This window comes from Borostomias antarcticus (genome assembly GCF_949987555.1).
Source record: "Borostomias antarcticus genome assembly, chromosome: 28".
Classification (NCBI taxonomy): Eukaryota; Metazoa; Chordata; class Actinopteri; order Stomiiformes; family Stomiidae; genus Borostomias; species Borostomias antarcticus.
Window position 1 is genome coordinate 4,232,545 of NC_140261.1, and position 25,000 is coordinate 4,257,544.

At 44.3% G+C, this 25,000-nt stretch overlaps 1 protein-coding gene across 1 annotated transcript in view; it reads left to right on the plus strand.

Moving 5' to 3' along the window:
• The window catches only part of diaph2 (diaphanous-related formin 2), a gene marked incomplete at its 3' end in the record, with an annotated part of 387,717 nt that overhangs the window by 247,598 nt on the left and 115,119 nt on the right, over window positions 1-25,000 (plus strand). Inside the window, exon 24 of the mRNA XM_084459450.1 lies at window positions 12,427-12,556. Coding sequence (XP_084315576.1) covers window positions 12,427-12,556 — 130 coding nt within the window. The remainder of the gene's footprint in view (window positions 1-12,426; window positions 12,557-25,000) is intronic.

A 25,000-nucleotide genomic window follows, 5' to 3' on the forward strand; every position in this document is an offset into this window, starting at 1 on the left:
TGCACTCCAAGAATGAACTCATGGCCTTGAGAAAGGAGCCTTATCCAAAACCACCCCTTAAAAACAGCTCGAACCTTCCAACGGTAATTCTAAGCGAAATGTTAACGGTGACCATGATTATCTTAACGACCACTCATGATAGTAGCACATGTGACTGTTAGAAAGACGAAATAGAACTTGACATTAGCATGTGTTCACTGTGTATTCATTGAAGTGATGTCTTTGAAGGGGAGCTTCATGTTTCTTTGATCAGGGAGTGGGACTGAAACAGAGTTGTGTCTGAACCCAGACTGAAGATTTTTGTTGTTGTTGTTGTTGTTGTTTTTAATCTATAAAAATCATGTTGACCCCCACCCTGGCCATCATCTGCTTTGGACATAAAGGGCACGCAGGCCCCTTGAGCATCGGTTCACTTTAATCTTACCCAGGGAGAAGAGAAGAAGACGAAGAAAAAGAAACAAATAAAACTGTAGCCTTGGTGCTTTGGATTCTTGGCTTCCTGTCATCGACTTCTCAAAAAAAGTAAGTTCTGTGGAAAAAGATTTGACACCTTTCTGGAGAAGGTAGACTCAGAGGAATGCACACAAAGATTACAGCGGCTTCAAATAAAACGAACACAGCCGTGTGCAGAAAGGCCAAATCGCTCGGAACGGAACGGAAGGCTTTCAAAGCCATAAGCAAGGCGAAAAAGTCCTTGAATTAGACATAAAGCTCATTATAACTGGATTCCTCTCTGTTTCCTGAGGGGACCCGGCATATACTACATCATCCGTGGTAATATGCGTCCCGTAGACGAGGGGGGAGGAGTATTTTGTGTTCTTTCTTACTCTGCGCTGCTTTGATTATGAGCACATTTCCCTCATGAGAAGGTGAATCAAGGGCAGTAGATTGAATACTTTAACATGTGCAGACGCAGCCGTTCCTTCTGTTCCAACACCACTAGGAGAAGACCGGCTCCAGATATGTAATTCCCGTCTCAAACTTTGGACAGACATTGGCCTTTTGTTTGTTATCTCCCACCATACCGACCCCCCCCCCCCTCCCCCTTTCTCCATCTCTAAAACAACTTGGCCACAGCGGGCTGTCTCGCCTGGGGCTCAGTGACTCTCGCTTGTCAGCGTCCCAGAACAGAACTGGGTTTAGGCACTCACTGGTGTGAGACTACCACACCGTCTGTTGCCGGAGTCCAGGCTTTGCCGCCACCGGCCCTCAAGGCGCTCCAAAAATGCATGTGGCCCCCCAGGCTACCGCCATGATTCCCTGAGCACTCCCGCCAGAGCGTGACCCTCCTTCTCCACGGGGTCAGCGATGCACAAACCACGTTAATATCTGTGCGGAATTGAGGTAGGAGAGAAACGGGAACTCCGTCGGCGAGAGTTAAGCAATCAGGACTGACAATCCTTCTGGTGGCGTGAGGGTTATTATATTCCCACCAACACATGTTGTCTTGTATTAGATCATTGTTGCATTAATTGTTTATTATCTCTGTGGAAACCCATTTATCATGCAGCCTATATATTGGCTCCTGGATGCATGGTGTGTTAGAACATCCAGTATGAATATACTAACTAGTCTGGGATTTGCGGCGATGCTACCTCAGGGCAATTCGATGAAATCCATTTCACACGGCACATGTATGGCTGAACACAGTGGAGGAGCAAACACGGCTCATTTGTTTGGCGAAATGCATTTGGGATCAGAAATTAGGTACAGTAATGCGCTGAACTTTAATGAGACTTCGCTACACTGGAATTGTACACTGGTGTGTGTGCTCATGGTTGCAATTTAAACAGACTTTGCAACCTTGGCTCAACGAGATGTTCATGTTCCCAGCAATAACATTTTATGGTCATGGACTCAACATAGTTGGGAAGGATGTTGTTTAAAATCAATATAACCGCACAGAGAAATGTTCTTGTTCCAGTGTTTAGTTTTGAAGTCGTTAGCTGTGCTAGCTTCCTGACAAGTCAAAACAACGAGCTCGAGGGTGATGAATGGATATGTCTATGGAATGATCTGGAATCTAGTGAGATCATTCAGGCAAACCATTAAAGGACCATACAGTACCAGTCTAAATATGATTTGATCTCCTAAAACTAGTCAACGGACGTATATCACATCCAAGTCCTTAGTAAACCATTTTTGACTGTTTTGTTTTGGGTTGTTTTTGAATGCTGGAATGACAGTAGGGCTACAAACAAATGAAAATTTGAAATGCATGAAATTATATTTTGATTACCCAAAATGAGCAGATGATTGATCCTCATCTAATCTGTGTGTGTGTGTGTGTGCGTGCGTGCGTGCGTGTGCGCATGTGTGTGCATGTGCGCAGGTGTGTGTGTGCAATTTAGAAGATTGTTTGTCGTCTGTATCTGTTGATTATTTCGGGATGTGTCTTGTTTGCGAGTGTGTGTGTGTGTGTGTGTTAGGCATGGCTGTGTGTTAGGCAAGGCTGTGTGTTAGGCATGGCTGTGTGTTAGGCACGGCTGCAGGGTGGGGGTGTACTGCAGGCATATTGGCATGTGGGAGCACAGAGGTGGTTTGTGATAATTAGCTCTCCCAGCATGCAGTTCCAGCAGCATGGCAGTCACAGTAGGGAGCAACTATGGAAACACATATCCTATGCACTCAAGTGGAGACGCTGGCAGACACATACGCACACGCACACACACACACACACACACACTTCTGCCAGTATTTCCTTTCTCTTCCCCCGACTTACAACATACACAGGAGGAGCCTGGCTCAGCGTCTTCCATGCTTTCATTTTCTGAACACGAGGGCGACCCAAAGTTCATCAGCTGCAGCACTTATTTGCAGCTGTGCTTACAGTAGGACACGCCGCCACGGCGACCGACACTCCGTGTGTACATGACCATAATCCTCCCCAGCCATCCTGTTTACCTGCCCTCTACTGGTAATGGAGATCGACAGTGTGATTGATTATCCAGCCACTGGCATCTGTTTGAGCTAATTGCCACTGACTGTATGAACCCAGGACATTGTGTGTGTGTGTGTGTGTGTGTGTGTGTGTGTGTGTGTGTGTGTGTGTGTGTGTGTGTGTGTGTGTGTGTGTGTGTGTGTGTGTGAGGAGCACCTATGGACAAGGCGGGGGAGAACGGGATGCGAGATCTGCCGGCGGATGAACGGCGGTACTGTATCACTGCGGTGTCATGAATAGTTGCAGTACAGTTACAGTAACTCCGTTCCCCGCGTCCACGTAGAAAGCTCAGCACCGCGGAGGCCGCGCGCCAAATCGCCCAGGTCTCGGCGTGCGTCTGTCTCTCCTTTCTCCTCATACTCATTCCCCGTTCACTGATGCGGCCATTAGGGTGTCCTGATTAGCACGCTGAGAGCCAGGTAATAATAACCGGCTACTTATTTCAGGATCAGTGGAGTGCTGTCAGCTTCCATGTGGTGTCCAATGTGCCAAACTGCTTTTTATATGGCAGTACACCCAACGCTAGCAGGTCCACTGATATGAATATACTTCAATGGCCCCTGCCTTAAATTTCTAATAGCATTCCAGCACAATTTATCTTCAGAAAGGTTGTTGATGAGGCTAGGAGATATCATTTAATTATGCCACTGATTGGCTGCATCTACAACAATGTAACACGGCTACATAAACAGTGAATGTATGTAATTAAACAACAGCTAAAAGGCTATTCTTATCAATCACAATTGACGATAGACCATGTCGATTGGTGATAATGTAGTTTTGGATATCGGAAAGATGAAAGATGTGTGTGTGGGTGCATGTGTGCACAAACTCTGCTGAGAGTGCTGAGGTAATCAAGTCAAATCAAATTGTATTTGTATAGCGCATTTCATACACAGGCAACACGATGTGCGTCACAGAAAGCAAAGGGGGGATGACAGACAGTAGATCCCACCCCTACATATTCCAGAGGGAAGCAAAAAATAAAACAGTTCACCCAGGGTCCGGCAAAGGGAGCTGTAAAAATTATTCCCTGCCAACGAGACAATCGAGCAAGCTCCTGGAAAATGTTTGTCTATTGGCATAAGAACATTTACAGAGCATTAAACATGGGCTAGATACTTTGAAGAAGAGACATGACTATCAGTAGAATAGATAAATAGGTACAGAGATGTTGCCTACAGGCCATTATGTGTTAGCTATCCCTGTAGTCCATAATAAGATATTTAAGTGAATCATATAACAAAGCACAATAAGCACTTAGCAGACAGGCTCATAAAGAATGTAGAGTAAACTAGGTAGAGCCGCTAAGCAGAAGTAGGGAGATGAAAAGCAGAGAGCCGAGAGTAAAAGGGGGGAAGGAGGGAAGGAGCTGGACACGAGGATGGCAGGGGGCCTCTCCAGGAGCCATGGGGACCTTAGGAGGACCTTGGCTGGGAAAGGGGGGGTGGGGGTGCGCTCTCTGGGACCTGGGTGTAGTACAAGAGAGGGGGACACTAGGGAGGAGAGAGGAAGACAGGGTTAGTAGCTGCACTGAGTCTTTGCAGCAGTCAGGGGGATGTCTACCGGATACAGGGTGGCCTGCCGGAGACGGGGGGGGGGGGTCCACAAGACCTGTTTAGAGTATAAGAGGGAGAGACACTAGGGAGGAGAGAGGAAGGCAGGGTTAGTGGCTCTGCTGGACATCTACAGCAAACGCGGGGGTTTCTATCAGACTCAGGGTGGTCTGCAGGTGGCAGAGAGGCATCCACAGGACCTAGTAAGAACATAGGCGGGAGAGGCACTTGGGAGAGGGGAGGCAGAAAAGGGTTAGTAGTATGCAGAGCCACATAAGCAACACATATTTTCACCAGACCATGCCAGTCGCTGGGCAACAAGCATTTGTGTATATGCATCTATATATATATATATATATATATATATATATACAGTACATAACAGGATATACACCAATGTATACAAAGGATTTACAAGCAGGCTGGAGGCTGCCTTTCAGTGTCTCTAGGTCCTGGATAGTGATTGTAGGATAGACTGAATAGGTAAGTCTTAAGATCTCGCTTAAAAATGTCCACTGTTTCAGCCCTTCTTAGGTAATCTGGCAAGGGGTTCCAGAGGTTGGGGGCATAGAAACGGAAAGCTGCCTCTCCGTGTCTCTCGGCCCTGGATTTTGGAACCTGGACCTGAGGACCTGAGGGGTCTGTTGGCATGTCAGGCATGTCTGAAATGTATTCAGGTGTGTGACTGTGGATAGATTTAAAAGGAAATGATTTTGAAGTCGGTTCTAAAACTGACAGGTGTGGTGATTTTCAGACTGGTGTGATGTGCGCCCTCCGTCTAGTCTCAGTGAGGACTTGTTCTGCAGCGTTCTGTATCTTGTAGTTTAGAGTTTCTTGGTCGGCCAGACAGTAGAGCGCTGAATTGTGATGGAAGCATGCATGAGGTAACTGGTAAACAGCTTGTGGCTGAGAGGCACAGTGTGAAGAACTTCATTCTCTTTAAATAAAGAGTACACCATTAGGATTCGGGTGCTGCACTTGCCAGTGTCAGTGGCAGGACTTGGTTTGATATCTGCACCGAAGCGTGTTCTCCAGGCGTTCTACTTGGATAAAGGCTGTAGCAGCAGTTGATATCAAGCTGAAGATAATTTGGCGAGGTGCTGACTCTAAACGGCTGCTGATATTGACTCGGGGACGAGGAGATTCAGCGGGTCAGGAAACGCATGAGGGACAGAAAGAGACCAGGAGGTGCCATGCGATCAGGACGGCGTGTTGCAACACACACACACACACACACACACACACACACACACACACACACACACACACACACACACACACACACACACACACACACACAAAGGCTTTTAAGGAAAACAGTCAAACAGAGGCTGTAGGAGAGTATCTCAAAATAAAGATATCCATATCAACATTATCAACCAGTATTTACACTAACAGACCTTTTTACTCCGTAGCATATTTATTTTAGCGTATACATTTGGAGCTGTAGGACTGTGGTATGAATTGTACATAGTGCGCTATCTGTTACTGTATGTCACATATGTTGTTTGATGGCCACCAGGGACCTCGGTGGAAATAAGTCAAGAGATTCAAGATTCAAGATTTCTTTGTCACATGAAATGCACGTGTAGAGTTACAGTGAAATGTAGCTGCCTTCTCCAAGATTATGCTTGTTATAGTATAAAGGTAGGGATAAGATACGATAGAGAGATGATGAAATAGAGATATTGGTCTGGATGGAGTATGTACATGCTACTGTATGTATGAATAAATGAATAAATAACCCAAGGGGGGGTATATTGACATTAGCATTTGCATGTGGTTATGTTATGTACACTAGATATTCTATACACTAGATGTTCTAGATTGAGTCACTCAGGAGCCGGATGGCTTGCGGGCTGAAGCTCTTCGAGGGAGTCACAAAGTCTCGAGTCTCTCCGTGCTCACCATGTTAGTGCTGTATCTCTCCCCTGACTGTAGCAGAGAGAACAGTCCATTTCCTGGGTGGCTGGGGTCTCTCAGGATCCTGTTGGCCTTGGTCTGGCATCTTCCGGTGTAGATGTCCTCGAGGTGGGGGAGTGGTCGCCCCCCCAAGGTACGCTCAGCTGATCGTACCACTCTCTGAAGGGCCTTGCGATCCTGAGAGCTGCTGTTCCCGTACCATGTGGAGATATTTCCTGTCAGGATGCTCTCGATCGTGACACGATAAAGTCCTGAGCTTCAATGACGGCTGGCTCATTAGGACGATGTGGGCGGGGCTCCACCAAAGGGAAGACAGCTTTTACCACTAATGTACACTGCTATTTCAGTCCAGCCACTCACACAGTCACGCACGGCTAGCGAGCCACTCACGGACATTAGGCGAGCAGAAGCCCCACTGTCATCATGGCATCGCTTCGCTTCTTCCATGTGCTGCGCTGGGGCGGAATACACACCACTCAAATAAACACAAATAAAACGGCGGCTCCTAGATCAATCGATCTTGTATTTACTGAGATATTTGCTGGAAAAAATAGCTTTCACCATGGACAGATGAATCGTAATGTCCGTTGTTGTACTGAGAACCGGCAAAACGCTTCCTCTCAAAAACACTGCTTGCACGGCAAAGCCAACCAAAGTCTAGGCCAGATCTTTCATTAGGCAACAATAGTCAATCGCCCAGAGCCCTGGAATGGATATTATTTTTGGTCAATAACATTGGTTCTAAAGGTCTAGAGCCATGAAACTCGGTGGGAGTGATGTTGGTGGCCTATAGAACAAGACAGTGCCCCCTTTGAAATTGAGAGTTTAACATGTTTTTTGAATGATTTTTCAAGGTGCCCACCCATATCCATTGTATGACCAAAACGGTGGTAGAGCAATTATCAGACTTTCTCAAAAGTGCTAGTTTTGTCAATGTTTTGATCTGAACCATTGTATATGATCATAAGTAACCTTAAAACAGGCTAAACATGCATTTTCCCTTTACTACTCCTTTAACTATCATTCCAACAATTGCCCTACCTGGGAGATTTGTCAGGAATCGCCACTGCTGGACTTTATTGTGTATCCCTATCAAAGTCAAATATATCGCAACATCTTTTTTTTATCAATGTATGCTCTTTTTGACAAATAAATTAAATCACGCACACACACACACACACACTCATACACAGTTCTTCACTCCCTTTTGTGTGGCTTGAAGGAATATTACAATGGCCTCCCAGCCATTTTGTCCAAGAGCACAGCTATCGATTCCAGAGAGCAAGCAGCCCTGATGATGGGATCATCAGGGAGGAGAATCACCCAATATTTATGATTTCATCATTGTTGTTCTCTGTACTGGTGAGAGCCTGTGAGTCATTGGAAAGACTTTGGCATTTGAAAGATTGCAGAGACATGTCCCTCTGTCTGTTTGCCTTCATAGCCAATTTCTCAGGGAGATATTGGAAGCAATTTATATAATGGATGCCCGAACACAGTGCCATTTCAAATGAAAACACTCCACAGGACATTTCAATAATAATTCACTGATTATTTGCCGGACTGTTTGTTAGAGTTTTTCCAATGTTCTGAGGTAGTGAGTTTTTTTCCCCCCCCCCCAAGTGCGCCGTGTATTCTCCCCACTTTGATAAATAGATGAATACCTCTCCGGAGCAATTGCTGAATTATGCTTTCTTAATGGATTAATCAATTCTCTCTGCGTTTTCTTCAGTCGGGAGTTTGCAGCAATTCATTCTGGCGAGGAACAATCGCTGTATAATCCCTGCGAAGGCTTCCTCACTTGAAAAGCATACAAAAGGCTCCTCCAGGCTAAAGACTTTATTGATCACCCATATCCCTTTGAATAGGTAATTATCTGCCAGGATGTGCTCAGATTAATACATGGCCACTGTTTGCATAGCAAGATGATAGATGCCTCCCTCGCCATGCATCTCATTGGAAGTAATCCTTGATCATTAGAACGGGATGACATCGACAGCGACGGCCTATCAACATCAGGCCGAGAGAGATGGAGGGTCTGATTATTCACCCGTATCAACGGGGCTTTCGTAGCAAATGCGCCCAGCAGGTGTTTAATTGGGGGACATCGGGTTAATGCGCAGCTTTATGGCGATCAGGGTCGGATGTAGGAGTGTGATGATGGCGCTCCTGTGGGGCATTCTGGAGCGGAAGTGTAATGGTATGTTGCGTTAACGCTGTTTACGACCTCTCAACAGCATCTACGCTTCGGAGTGAGAGCTCAGGCTCCTTCGGGGGTTGTAATCAGGGAATTAGCAATGCCCTAGAGAGGGGTCAGTTGTATAATGTGCAATCAACACCCACACATACCCTGTGCCGTCACATCATTATATCGCCATGGTTTAGGCCCTAAACTTTAGGGCATCATCATGTCATGATATAGGCATGGGATATGCATCATCATGTCATGATATAGGCATGGGATATGCATCATCATGTCATGATATAGGCATGGGATATGCATCATCATGTCATGATATAGGCATGGGATATGCATCATCATGTCATGATATAGGTTGGGTAAGGACATCATGTCATGATATAGGCATGGGATATGCATTATAATGTCATGATATAGGCTGGGTTAGGGCATCATGTCATGATATAGGCAGGGTTAGGGCATCATAAGATAATGTCAATATATAGGCATTGGATAGGTCATCATCATGTCATTATATACTGTAGATCATATATAATGACATAATGACATAATATATACTGTTGGATAGGGCAACGTCATTAAATCTCTGATGAAGGCAGCTTGCCGCCGAAACGTTGGAGAATAAAATGCATTGCAGCATCGGCGTGAGTGACCTTCTCTCTCAGTTTTAGTTGATAATACGTCCTTGGGTCAGCGCCTCACCAGACAAGCTGTGCATTGTCTTTTCTTGATTAATAGGGCATGATCACGTCATGATATAGGTAGGAACCTTGATTTATCTTACCCGACTGCAATCTTTTTGGAAGATGTCGCTGTAATTAATACAATACTGTCTATGCTGTTGTTTTTCTGAGGGATCAGAATAGTGTATCAGTTACCAATGACAAAAAGATGATAGTACAAGATGATGCTAAACTCAAAACATGAATGTTCAGCAAAGAGATATTCTATAGTGTGCTTATGCGGTTTCTTGTTTTCAGATTGAACTGCCAGTCGCCCCCCCCCCCCCCATCCCAACAATGTAACCCAACATGTAGCAATAAAATCTCAATCACAAGACATGTGTTCTAGGGAAGTCTGCCAGAAGCCGGGACTTTGGCTTGGTTGTCTGTGATAGGAGGTTAATATCACATCTGCTGTTGCTGCACTGGCTGGCGGATTTTCTGTGCCTTGCTGAGCTGAGCTTGGGGACACAGGAGCCATATATATATATATATATATATATATATATATATATATATATATATATATATATCCTCCCTCCATCCCCACCCCTATCCCACCCCTTCAAACCAGCCATGCTGAAGTTGAGTCTTGACAGCAAACAATCTGTTAGAGCCAGCTAGGGCAAGGGGGGGTTCAGCCAGCCTATCTGCCCTGCCTAATGCAGCCCTCCAGCCTGTGCCTGCTCCCTCTCATCTCCCCCTCTGAAGTGGAAGGATGTAGACAAGGGAGAGAGACGAGGGAGAGAGAGAGGGAGAGAGAGAGAGAGAGAGAGAGACCCAGTAGGGAAATAGGGGGTAGGAAGAGAGGGAAGGGAACAGGAAATACGAAAGTGACTGCAGTCTTTGGTCTTCTGGCATTCACACATTTGGAGTTTGGGAGAATCTCATCGGTTCCTGTTGTGCAGCACAGCATTTTTGTGTGTTTGGAGGTGTCCGAGTGAAAACGTTAGATGTGGTTTGTGTGGAAAATCTTTCAATGTGCGCTGCGGTTGCCCAGTGTAACATACAGTAGCTATAAGGAATGTCATAATTGCCTTCAAATCAGCATCACGAAGAAGAAGAAGGTAAATAAATGAAAAGTGTGGATAAATAACTAAGCATGTCTACTGACAGGCCTATTTAGCAGTCACTCGCAGAAACACCTTGTAGTAGTGATATGTTGACATGTACATGTATGATCCACTAGTGTTTAGATGCAGCCTGACAGATGTTGCCCAGTGGGTGATCACCTCCCACACTCTGCCTCTAATATCCATGGTTTTATTTATATGAATTGATCAATTAACAGCTATGTGATCCAATAAGTTTTTGCATTTCTTCATTTTCTTTTTATTTTATTGTATAATTAATGACATTTAAATACAGTCAGACACATAAACCATTTTGGGATTTAAAAGTAGAGAACAACACATTAAAAAAAAATAATTCTATGATGTGTTTAATTTAATAGTAATGCTTGAGAGTGTGAGAGTGTAATGCCATATCACTTTTAAGGGGAGTTGTTAGCAGCATAAATGTAAGCTGGTAGTTAAATAGTTGATTTGGTTGCTAAGACCTAACCCTAACAGAGTTTGCTTGCCTGGCAACAGAACAGCCAGTAGCTATCTAGCTGTATACTGTATTATGCTTGTAGTGTAGCCAATATCTACTGCCAGCATGTTGGTTTTGATCACTAGCTAGTACAGTAGGCCGACTGTACCTGAGAGTATTCATGGCTTGCCAGCCTAGATCAGACGGCTTAGCTGCTTGCTTCCCAGCCTACATGCACAGAAACTTGTATTGCTGAGAATCACGAGTGCACCCATTCCATCTCCGTATTCCTGAAACGGATGCTGCTCATGAAATTACTGGAAACTAATTCTAGGGATTTTACCAGATGGCATAAGGTAGTTTTGGATGCTTTCAGAAATTCATTTTCCAAACTCAATTACTGTGTTAGAGGAACCAACCTAAACCTACAAGAAGCGACACGTGTCAATGAGCCAATTGCTCTTAAATTGGACGGAGGTTTTGAGAGTGGAAATTGATTTGGCTGTTCGCCAGCCCAAACCTCTTGTTGATAGGTCAAGCAGAGTCTTAAAGGCACAATTCTACACTTTTCTTAAATGCACTAAACAAAACATTCACACTGCATTTCTTATGTCCATCCACTGCTCTGTTCAAATATGTTTCACATGTTAATTGATGTAGGCTATGTGTTACTCTGTACTATCAGTTATCTTTCGCGAACTCTTCTATTTTGTGTACCCTTCTTCCATTTTAGCTCTGAAATACATCATATCAAGCTGAATCACAGCACATTGTTTATCTAGATCTTTCCAAGACCTTCAATTGCATACAGTTTGTACCCTGCTCCAAATGATTAATTATCATATAAAATAGAAAACATACAAGTCAGTAGGCCTTTTGGGTACAAAAATCCAGAATGCTAGGCTCAGACATGCTTCTATTCTAGCTCCACTCCTGTGTCCGGTTTGTCTGAACATAATAATAATGTTTAGTAAGTAACCTCACTTTTTTTATTTTATTTTATTTTTTCTACTAACTTTCTCAAGGTTAGGTTGATATCCTGAATGACAATCCCCAATGTTACTCACACAAAAGACTGGAATCGATCGAATTACAGAAAGTAAAGTATAAAAGTGTCCAAATAAATATATTGAGCTTCGAAAAGTAGTTTTTAGTTTGACAGTTTTATCTCAGGTAACTCAGGCATCTTCCTACTGTCAACTGTATCACGGCTAAACGGCACGCACTACGATCATTCCACACCAGTCACACTGAAGGCTGGAGATTAAAAAAAATATATATATACTGTATATATATTGGCCTCGTGATCAGAGATCGGCCTATGCCGATTACCTCAAAAGGGCATTATATCGGCCCAATTAATCGGCCGGACGATTGATTGGTCAACCTCTAATGCTTACCGATGTTTTTCATCTCAATTCATTGCAAACATTTCTCTATATTAGGCTATGGTTTCACAGTATGTAACTTTATCGCTGTTGACGATGGCATCTTTGTAAAGCTACAAAAACCCTCTGCCTGAATCACCTATGCCATCCTTTTTTCTTTCAGCTTCGAGACACTAAATCCGCTGACCAAAACACAACCCTTCTTCACTTCCTGTCTGAAAAGTGTGAAGAGAACTATCCCGACATCACGAGGTTCCCGGATGAGCTGGAGCATGTTGAAAGTGCCAGTAAAGGTAAGTCCGTCAGCCCTGAACTGTTTGATCATGAGGCTCATACAGACACACATTTTTGTTAATACAAGCTAACATTCTTATATAACTAGCATACAATATAGACATCTGAATGACTCATAATATCTCCATGGACCTTGCAGACAGTGGGCTATAATTTCAGCAGACAAGATATTCCAACTCAGTAATATCAGCCATGAAATTGTACAGTCAAAGGACATCTAAAACGATTTTCGACAAACATGCAATTTACTCTGGACCTGCAATCACTCTGCTGCTAACAAGTACCTTTACCAGTTCACTTTCAAGTTATATTTCCCATGATGCTTGTTTTGACTTGTCTGTATTGTTTTGTCGGCTACCAATAACGATCCCTCGACAAATACTTGTTTGATGCGTTGAGCCTCCCTGGATTGATTTCAATCAAGATGCTGTTGATTACAATTAAGATGCTATCTACTATGATCAATGTCTTTGGTTGAAACCCTTTCTCCAGTTCTGTCCAATATACAGTAATGAAACACAATTTTCCTTCCGTAGCATAAGCCCTGTCAGATCGTAATTGGACAATGGGATTAGCATCCAGCGCATTATGCTATTGATCTGAAGTGAACTGATGGTGTATTGAAAGCTTGTTTTGGAGGCTTTGCTGCTGTGATGTTGAGATTGAACTTCTAGTTTTACCATTATCATTCTCACATTGGTTTACAATAGGCATTTTGATAAACCCTTTATTGCTTCTCTCCCGGGGCTCAAACTGGGAATTTGGAAGCATTCCACAGCTTGATTTTGACCCAGCACTGGTTTATAGACTGACCCAAGAGATTAGACCTGACAAGGTTAAGAGTCTTTGATTAGAGCTTCAACGTCTGATGGAATAAAACTTCCTGAATGGCAAAGAACTGGAATTAATCCTCATGTTGTATAAATCTTGAATATTCTTCCGCTTTAGAAGAGGGGAGTCAGAAAATAGATGGTATCTGGCACAGTTTCAGGGGTCGATGGGAAGGCTTTAATGGAGCACAAAGGAGTCGTATACATTTCAAGATGGCCACAGGGAAAGGTTAGCGGTCCAAATAAGATGAATTGCATGGGAGACAGAATTGGATGTACTGCACGTTGTTGAGGGTGATTGACTTGATTGGCATGATGATGGTGCTCCATAGAAGGAATGGTATGCATGCATCATACTGTATTTTACAGTATGCCTGTCTTTCTCAAGCTGATTCTATTAAGATAGATAGATAGATAGATAGATAGATAGATAGATAGATAGATAGATAGATAGATAGATAGATAGATAGATATGAACTTTATCGCCGAAGAGAAATGCTTGGAAGATATATTTGTGGGTTAGCATTTATCTTAGAACATGGCTACAACCCCTTTGATGTGCCTCAGTTCTTAGTCTCTCACTACCTTACACACAATGTTTTTCAAACTTATAAATGAACTTAAGCGACACAGATGAAATCAATCTCATCTGTATATTAAATTATCAGTTCATTTTTTTCTGTCACTTAAAGCCCCATTATGTAGCGGTCCAGTTTTGTGCACTTTAGCGGCCCCTAAAGGCCACTAGAGCCATTACAACCACAGTACCATTGTCGTAAAACGCTGAGAGACGCCTGTTACGCCTCTCACATGCATTTGTTGACAACTGACAAGCTGAGGAAAACGGAGTCTGCCGGCAAATTCGAAGAGGAGAGCTAAAGGTAAAGCAGAACGTTCATGCGAGAGAAAACCGCGGCTCGCGGTCAAAAGTTACATAGTGCAAATACAGGCCGCCGGACCCCTCTGTGGAAATGGAAGAGGTGCTGTTCTCACTATAATCATTCAGCACACCAATAGATCGAATTTGAAACAGATATTTTAAGATTAAATCAACAACATAGTGGGGCTTTAAGCATCTAATTTTTCATTGGTGTGTCTGTTCACACTGTCGTTGTGTCTGTCAATAAACTAAATCCACATTGTTGGAATCCCCAGAGGCATGTTTACTTTGTTGGTTACCTAATTGGTTATTTAATCTAATTCAACTCATTATGTGCTCAAGTGAGTGGACCTACAGAGTCTTTATATAGATATAGATGAGTCTACGCTCAGACTGTGAATGGTATCAACTCTGTCATTTCAGGGACAATCAATGTGGGCTCCTGGTTGTTAGTTAATTGACTGAGCCATTGCTAGACTCAATTCATTATTGCAGTTTGTCTTGGTTTGTCTTTTTTTGTACCCTACAGCATTGGAATTGTGGCTTAAGGATGTTTCCTCCACATCTGTGCTAGTCTCAACACCAGATCCATGAGAGAAAATCTGGTACTCAAATCCTGCCAATCGCAGGAATCTCTGCAACGCCAATCAGTAACGACTTTCGCGATAAGGCGTTCCCACCCATCGATATGCCCCGCCCATCTAACCTGGGCTAGGGTCTCTCATTTGCTGCTACGACCTGTCACTCTTTCAGTATGCAGAGTGCAGAGATTCAACATAATATTTGAGTCTGGGGAAAGATTATAGCTGTGCTAACAGGAATTAGACAATTGAGTTACTGATTGTTTGGGGTGCTGAAATCTCGAATGTCTAGCGTCGCAAAAATGATTTAATCAGAGCCACTTTGAGCTGGAACACAGTAGATGGTGGCGCAATGGTAGACCATACGCTGGCTCAATCCCTGTCTGGAGAAAGCTTTTACTCTCACGCTGAACGGCAGAGCCCCACTGAATAATTTAGCGCCTTCTCCAGACCCTGTGCAAGCCTCTGATCTTCTGTCAGGTAAATTGGCAGAAAAACATAGGAACAAGTTGTTTCCTGAACTTGGCATACGGATCACACTAACCCGGAGCAATATTTACTTGCCATCCCAAACTGCCTCCCGCCCGACCCACGCCTATTCGCCCATGTCCATCGGCCTTCTGGAATCTTAAGTTGTTGTTTTTTTCCCGCCTCTTTAAGGATACCCTTCCTCTTCCGTTCAGCTCCTCAGACTAATACTGTGGAACACCAGCACTGGGAGAAACCCAAAACTGTAGAATCGTTTTACAGAAAGACATCGCCATCCCAATCGCTACTGTAAGCTTGGCTTGGCTAGGATAATCACAGGCCCATCTATTGAAGGCTGAAGCCTGTAGATTGAATATACCTGACTGGAAGAGCAATCAGTTCTGGCTGATTTCCCTGAGAAACTCTTTCTGCTCCCCCTCCCTTGATTGGCCACTGCAGAGAGACCGTGCACTCCAGTCCCTAACGTCTCTAGAGAGACCGTGCACTCCAGTCCCTAACGTCTCTAGAGAGACCGTGCACTCCAGTCCCTAACGTCTCTAGAGAGACCGTGCACTCCAGTCCCTAACGTCTCTAGAGAGACCGTGCACTCCAGTCCCTAACGTCTCTAGAGAGACCGTGCACTCCAGTCCCTAGAGAGAGACCGTGCACTCCAGCCCCTAACGTCTCTAGAGAGACCGTGCACTCCAGTCCCTAACGTCTCTAGAGAGACCGTGCACTCCAGTCCCTAACGTCTCTAGAGAGACCGTGCACTCCAGTCCCTAACGTCTCTAGAGAGACCGTGCACTCCATGCCCTATAGAGAGACCATGCACTCCAGTCCCTAACGTCTCTAGAGAGACCGTGCACTCCAGGCCCTACAGAGAGACCGTGCACTCCAGTCCCTAGAGAGAGACCGTTCACTCCAGGCTCTTCAGAGAGACCGTGCACTCCAGGCCCTACAGAGAGACCGTGCACTCCAGGCCCTAGAGAGAGACCGTGCACTCCAGTCCCTAGAGAGAGACCGTGCACTCCAGTCCCTACAGAGAGACCGTGCACTCCAGGCTCTTCAGAGAGACCGTGCACTCCAGGCCCTAGAGAGAGACCGTGCTCTCCAGGCCCTAGAGAGAGACCGTGCACTCCAGTCCCTACAGAGAGACCGTGCACTCCAGTCCCTAACGTCTGCAGCCTCACACAGAGGACTGCCTTTGTCTGCTTCCTCTACATACCAGCCATTCCTTAATCACATTACGTTCTATTTCGCCCCCTGCATTATCCATGTTAATTGTCTTATATCGTTTCCATATAATGATAATGTTCTGCCTCTGTCATGACAAGTCCAAATCGAAAAGGAAGATAATTGCTAATCAATGATAACTGGATCATGGTACAATCCACCCCGGTTCAAGTAGCATACTTTGGCATTTGCCAGTAATCTATAATGTGATTCAATAGTTTGCCCCTTTCTAACCCTTTTCATTTTGTATCCTTGCGTTACTTGTATTTACAGTCTATTACTGCCCTCAGATACATCCCTAAATATTAGATACATCAATTTCATGTTCATCTATAATTGATGTATTACCGAAATTAGATTTGACAAAAATCAATCTCCCTAATAATGCAGTGGCCTTTCTGGTGAGGATGGCTGGCTTGACTGAAATCATTGTAACCATTAGTCATGTTGTTACCGCCTTACTCACCATGCACATACTGTAGTTGATATGCTACTGTACAGCACACATACATGAGGATGTCTTGTCACTGATTTCACTCATACTATCGCACTTCCCAATGGTGCAACTTGCATGTCAAAAACATGTGCTCCCAAGCACACCGGTCTCCAGTGTCCTGATCATTGCGTCTCATATTCCCTAAGACACCCTCGGTCCTCAAGGGGTATGAGGTGGTCTAGGGGGTACCGGTGCAGGTAGAGGTCAAGGGTAGCTGGAGCCTAGCCCGGCACACAGAGCGGCCCCTGTGGAAGACTGACTCCTCTCTCTGTGGACTCACACACCATCAGAGGCTACCTGCATCAAGGTCACTGCTAATTAGACTCCACAGGATTATCCACAGAGGCAGGGTCTCACGATGGGCCCGGGACAGTGGCGCTGACCATGAACACTCACCTTACTGTCTGTTACAGTAGGCTGTTTGTCATGTTTGCGTTATTCATATTCCGCAGTGTGCTATTACGTTGTCGTGGAATTTTACAACTAGTCTCAAGACTATTCAGATAGCTTTCTGTTCTTTAAAACCTATTGATCCAGTCCCCTGCCTTTTGCTATTGGAAACACCTTAAACCTTTGTTCCTCTCTCTCTTTTGTAATTCCAAACACCTCCTGAACCTCTGTCTTCCTCACTTCTCTTTTAAGACAGACCCCTGTCTCACCAGGACAGGAAAAGCCTCACACTTCGTCCTTCCCGTCCTGGCTCAGGCCTTTTGTTCCTTTGTCTATATTCAAAGTGTACCGCGCTTTTCTTTTCATCCCTCGACCACTGTTTGATATCCGTCACCTTACTATGACGTATAGACGAGGCAGCCAACCAAATGTCGGCTGCATCACATCCTTGTATGAGCACATATAAGGCGGTACTAGGCGAGCTGAAGCTCACTTCTGTTTCTGATGAACCACTCTGTGTTTTATCTTGAGGTCCTTTTGCAATCGTATTGTTTTCTTAATAAATCTGACTGAACCTTTTTGAGCGAACCTGGGCAAATACTTAATTTTTTGAAACTTCTACTACAACGTTGAGACTACATATCAAGATGAGATGCATATACTGTAAATTGCCCTAAGATGTACTAAGTGCCCTGTACAATAGCCTGTTTTAAACACAGACATAATTTAGGGAAACTTTAATGAGATTTGCTGCAGTGAGTGCAATGAAGGCACATATTGTATTGTAGCTTATGTTAGTGCCGACAATATGAGGACAGGATCCACAATATATGATCCTGATTGAAATGACAATAGACAATTAAATTGTGTGCATAAGCTACTCCACACAAAGGAAAATAATATGTTTTAGGTTGCCCACTGTACAAGGTCACTTGTTCTTTTTGCTGTTGTTGATGTGCCCAGTAACATCTTATGACAGAATATCCATTATTTATGTCCGCACTAAATCTGTGTGATTCTGTTTTGTATTGATTATTCTCTCAATTATACACACACATTTAATGGTGAAGATATATCATCCTTTAAGCTTGCATCATTTGACCCTATGCAATACTGTTGGGTAATAATTTGATTTTGTGTGACAAGATAGAATTCATTTCCCTGTAAAATTCTACTTTTGTTGTAATCTTATATCAAAGTATATAATTTCTTACTTCCTGGAAAACGGTAGGTCACGTGCAATTACGACAACAGGTACCTTAGATTTTAGGCCAATAATCTCACGACATCCACCCGTCAATCAACGCTATCCTTCTATCAAATCTGTCTAAAGTTCTTAAAACCCGTCCACTTGTCAATGTTCCAATCAAATTCCTCTAAACATATGTCCCACCCTCATAGCTTGTTTGCGTCGGAAATACGTCAAACTACGGAAGTTAGATGATCTCAAACGTCCGTTTCTGTGCGACTTTAAATTAAATAAAAAAAGATTTAGTCAAACTCCCTTTGTGGATGAACATGTAATTCATACCTTTAATCATGTATTTTCGACCGATCATTTAATGAGACATCGTATTTTAAATTCCTTGATTGCTCCAACATTACACCACCACAATAGACATTGATTAGCACGTAATCAACCATCGTACTGCTTGAACGAGGAGTTGGCCTTGCCTGCAGAAAATTATCGACGAAAGTGCGTTCAGCTCATTTCCGTCTGTCAGGGACTGCCAGTGGGGCCTCAACGCACTTGCTGACACTCAACTTCACAACTGAGTACTGTACAAAGGTGCAGTTATTCTGCAGGGATACCATACTAAGCAGTGTTTTTCCACACGCTGCCGTGGATCTGTGAGGCTGTGCTGTTCAGCGCTTAATGGGAAACACAGCATCACTCCTACCATGCTGTCTTTTATCTTTGTTCTTTATATGCAGTTTTAAAGTCCTATCTCTTGTCAGGGCCAGTTATTCTGCCATTGTGGCTTCATCCGATAGCAGCGCTCCCAGCGCCATATGCTGTGCCTTTATGATTGCCTGCTCGTTGCTTTTATGGTCTTTCTGCGCAAGGAGCTTTGAAAAGATCTTCTGGCGAAATCCCAGATCTTAAACGCAATACAGGGAAAACGTGGATCCACACATACCTCGAGTTGGAAGGTGGATGCACTCAAATCCCACCCAAGAGTATCAACCTGCTCAGTGGCCTTGTGGTTAGAGTGTTCGCCCTGAGATTGAGAGGTTGGGGGTTCGATCCCTGGCCGAGTCATACCAAAGACTGTAAAAAATGGTACCCAACTCCTCCCTGCTTGGTAGTCAGCGTCAAGGACTGGATTGGGGGTAAGTGCCCCTCCGACACACTAGCGTCATGTCCAAGGGGTGTACTTGTACATCAAGCTGCCTCACGCTAAGGAATCAGGAGATACTGTAGGCTCCTTCCCTGTGGGCCACTAGGCTCCAGAACCATTGGTTCTCAAGGCTACTTTATTTACTTACTAGGTGAACGCAGTAGTTCAGAACATGTCCTTCCTTTGTCAGATGGGTTTTATTCCATAGGTCAAAACATGGTCCTGCCAAAATAATTCTCCTCACGAAGCAGTAGGCTATCTCTGGAGTCGGATGATGCAGTATCTGAGACCGGGGACAAAAATGTGTCCTATCATACTTACTCCTCCAGGGCAGCCTTGGGTGTGAGGGGCAGAGAAGTGGCATATCTGCCCCGTTGCCTCCTCGTGTCCCCGCGTCTATGCCCTGCCCACCTCTCCGCACTCGCTGGCCGGCTGTGGGAATAATGCCCCTGTTCCATGGCGGTTCCCTTCACCACACACAGCTGCTCAGTGCTGGGAGACGATAATTAAAGACTGATAATTTCCCCAGGGCGCAGCCAGTGCAGAGGGAGGGAGAGAGAGAGAGAGAGAGAGATCAGGAGTTCATCTCGGTGTCTTTGTGAAAGAAACACGCTCCCAAAAATATATACGTTGTTAGTTAAGCTTTAAATGGGGTCGGGTTGAACATGGCTACCGGCGGTCTTTGTTCCGTATCTGATGTGGGACGTCTGAATCACATTCCAAAGGAGATTCACCTCTCACTCCTCTACGCTGTGATAGCTTTCATTACTTCTCTGACATATATACCGATGGCGCCCGCGCTCATCACTTTGATTCATTTCAGCAGCTCTCTCGGCATCCACATTGAATTGCATGTGTCAATAAAGTTTTTTTTAATTATTTTTTATGAACACAAGATTATTATATTGGAATCGAGACACATCAACGCATTTCCCCCAGAAGTACTTTGCCCTCAATTTCCCCGTTTAATACAGTCTTTTTCAAAGACATACAATTGAATAGGGAATCTGTAGTCATTGGAAATGTAGACTATAAGCCAGTATTTTCATACCCCTGACCCCGTGTTAATGGCGGTGGTAAAGCCTGAGAGATGTGTCACTGGCCAATTTGCCTTGTTAAGTCTTTCAGCCATGAATATGTAGAACCTGACAATGAGAGCCCATCCCGGCCTGTGTGCTGATCCCACTCAATCACACACTCACTGATGATTCGTCTTGACAATCCGGGAAAAAAGGAAATATGACACAAATGTTCCCATAAATCTATTTAGTAAAAGGCATTGCCAAGGGCAAAGTACTTTGGAGCCTTGGAGAGAGAAAATGGAGGGAGAGACAGAGAGAGAGACAGAGGAGACAGGGAGAGAGAGAAACAGGGAGAGGGGGGGGGGGGAATGGAGGGAGGGAGGGAGAAAGAAAGAGAGAAAGAGAAAGTTGAACTCTGAGGATATTAATACCATAGTGGATATATCTATTATCCACATTCATTTCCAAGGCACTATGGCATAATAAAGCACTGCCCGTTTCCCATTTCAACTCCCAGCTCCACTGGGCTCTGGGCTGTATTACGTAGACAAAATGCCTTTCAGTGTGGGGCGGAACACTGGGAGGATCATTTGTCTCTCATTTTGAATGGAGTCGCAGGGAATCATAGTGTTAGGAATATATTCTCCTACTCCACACCAGAGTCTGCGTGACTAGTGGGCTTCATAGAAGTCAGAAGAAAGATGGGCACATTTCTGAATCGGGCAGCGGATGAAGGGCCTCTTTCTACCATCTTCTTGTCTTGGAGATCTCTGTCTTGGAGATCGCCTCGCATTAATTAAATATCCACGTTCTCAATCGCAGTTGATTGCCGTTGACTATAACAAGATATTGATAGTTTCCACAGAGCATCGCGCCCAAAATATGTTTCATTGATTAAAATGACATTGCAGAATGCAACTTCCAAAGCAATGTTCTGTCAATCTCCATATTTGCTCCCCGACATTCGATCCACTGTGAAATGCTGATTATTATTTTATTTTATTTTTTAAAATCATGACCATGTTTAACTCTTTGCGTCTCTTCCAACCACTGCCTCTCTCTCAGTGTGGTGTGTTCTACTTTCGCCCTGAAATGTTCCAGCTGTCACACCTGAGGAGAACACTCTCCCTTCAGATCAATCCATGGAGATGTGCCCTATATTCCACTCTGTATATCTCCCTCCGAGAAGAAAAAAAAAAAACCTAGCCCTTATCTCTGCTTCACATACATGCATGCAAAATATCCCCGCCATAAAGGGCTCTGGGTGCCACTTCACCAGGTCCCGCTACCTTGGGGAGATGTTGATACGTTAAATGAATAGGAGATGGGGAAAAAAAAAAAGCTATTGCAAAAACTGCTTCCCCCCCGCTTGCCATAATGAAAGGAGAGGCACACGGTTGGGAACATCACAGACATTATTCAGTAGTTGGGGTAGGGAAGTGCAAACATACTGCAAGTGTCAGGGTGAGGTGGAAACTGCGAAAAGTACGGAGACCTTGCGCCTGAACTTTGCTGTCGTATTTCTTCTTCTATTGTACTTTGTGCTGGACTCCAGTAGATCAACGAGAAGAGTGTTTGATTTTAGACACATTCGGGACACGCCATAGGGATTTATTTGTTTATTTCCAAAAGAACATTTTGACATCATGTACTCTTGGCTTTGTTGTGCTTTAGCATCTCTCCTCCAGAGGATTTGTGAGAAGGCTAAGCCTGCAGCCGACTGGCTGCGAATGATCACTCAGTACTGACAGAACCCCGTACTCGGATCCTTGCTCCAGTACAAGCCTAGCCGTACATTGCATTTTCATGTTGTACGATTAATGCGTTAAAGATATGAAATGAAAGAACACATGCACATTATCAGGCGGATTCACTGCCAAATGTACACTGTAAATGTATTCACTAAATGTAAAAGTGTCTAATATGTGTATGCTGTACTGTAGGTGGATTTTATCGACTTATTTAAGGACAATGGGCCTCATTCACCAATATCTGCATCGTTTTTTTCTTAAATGTGTTCTTAAGAAAGGTCCTAAGAAAAGTCAAGTTCTGATTCAACACCTGTTCTTAAACCGCAGAATTATTCACACCTGTGTTCTTATAATGAGAATCTCATTTTCCTCGTAAGTTGAGAGTGCGTTCCAGTTGGTCCCAATTAGCATAGGTTAACGCCCCGCCCATCCCCATAAAAGAGCACGAGACTGCAGGGCTGTGTGCGTTTAACAGAGTTGAACTGGTTAAACTCACTCCTCAGTATAAATATCATCCAACCGCGCCATCGAATCGCTAGCTTTTTGGTGGCGTAGCTGGCTAAAGCAGTGTTTATGTAAGGTTGTCATCTACATTTGCAAGTCAGAAGACCCAGATCGAACCGAGCATGGGCAAGCGAGGGTGGAAGCGAACCCTGTTACATGCACACACAGAAATCACACACAGAAATTGAAAAGAAAACAACTGATGGTTGAACAGTTGAGGACAACTGATCCGGCGACCCCAACGGAGCAGTGCTGCCAGCCTGGAGCATTGGGCAGCCACATCAGTGCTGCTCCGGGACCAAGTCCAAGTGCTCAGTCCAGGTCCTTAGGGACAGGACTGGAGAGCTCTCCTTTCCTCTGCAGGTTCTTATATTGCGGTTCTATGTGGAGGGAGAAAGGCTTGCCCTTATCTGAGCTGGACAGGTGCTTTGTAAAATAATGAAAATAATCATTGAAAAAAAAGTGATACAAATATTATTTTAATTTAAATCCTTTAACTGTAAATTTGAAGAAAACACATTAACCAATCAGTTTGTACAAACATGTTTGCACTCAAATGTGCGCACGACTGCTCGAGTGTTCGTAGATTATGTTCCTACGAACAAATCCCAAATAAGAAAACATTAGTGAAAGCCAGAATCTTTGCGAAAACTGTGTGAGGTTCACGAAGAAAATGCTTTGTAAAAATGCTTTGTGAATGAGGTCCATTGTAGGCAGTTTAATACACTACATTTTCTGTGTATGTGAGTGTTGCCTTGCAGATGGAGATGGGGAGAAAGTATTTTAGATTTGTGTGCTGTCTTGATTTTGCTTTAGAATAGACAAGAATACATTGTGTCCCTGCAATGTATCTCCCGTTGAGTCATTAGACATGGCCTTATCACATTGGTTCCCTGATATTGGATGTGGTGGGTACTTGTAGTCCCTCCCTTTCAGGGAATGTAAGAGTGAGGTTAAGTGTCCAATCTCTTTGAAAACGTACATACTTCATCTTTGGCTGTAAATATTTGACAATGGCCTTGGCTAGTTGGCTGAACACATTCTGAGCTCTTGTCTGAATGTCGTTCTTCTAAAGAACACATGCAAGGGCCAGGAACAAGAGGCTGACAGTTACCGTAGCAACACACATACCCACGTGTTATCAGGCAAATTGTTCTTTTGAACTAATGAAGGACACTGAAGGACAGAATGTATTGAGAGGGAAAATACAACTTGGAGTGAATATCTGGCTGACACTGAAGAGAAGGCCCCCCCCCCGAAACATGCATTTAAAAAAAACAAAAAAAAACATGCATTTTAACAAGGTTTTTTGATTCAGCCTGCGCATTACCAGCCTCAGAGCTACGAAGGCACAACCACATGTTGGCATGGCCACATAGGCTACTACTGTACACTTGTAAACCGGGACCTGATCCTGTGTACAAGGATCCAAACAGACGCAGAGGTTGACAGGCGGCCATTTTCTCCACTTAACGCTGACCAAGCTACAAGCCGTCCAACCAGGCACCGAGGCGCGGACCAAGCGTGATTCCCCGGGGCTGGTCCGTCATCACCCTCGCTCTGCGTTGTCGTTGCGTCTACCGCGGAGTGTTCGAACGGCGAGGTGCGGAGGAAACGCCTCCGCTTGCTGTAGCATCAACACGAGTATGAATATAGAAACACTCTCAATAAAGGCTTCTGCCTGGTTTCTCTCTGTAATGCGGTGGAGTTCGTTCATGATCTGCGGCGGGGGTAATTGAAGAGGTTAAAGACTTCAGCCTATTGTTTATACCCTCGGAGCGCCCGCGGTACGCGCGGGCAAACTCCTCGCTCACGCCGTTCACCGCAGCCATCTCGGGTCTTGCGTCTGAGCATCAATCAAACTATCCTCCGAAGCCTTTCCCCGTTTGGGAACTCATTATTTATACATCAGACAAATTTGACAAAGGCTACTTGTGTTATTGAAG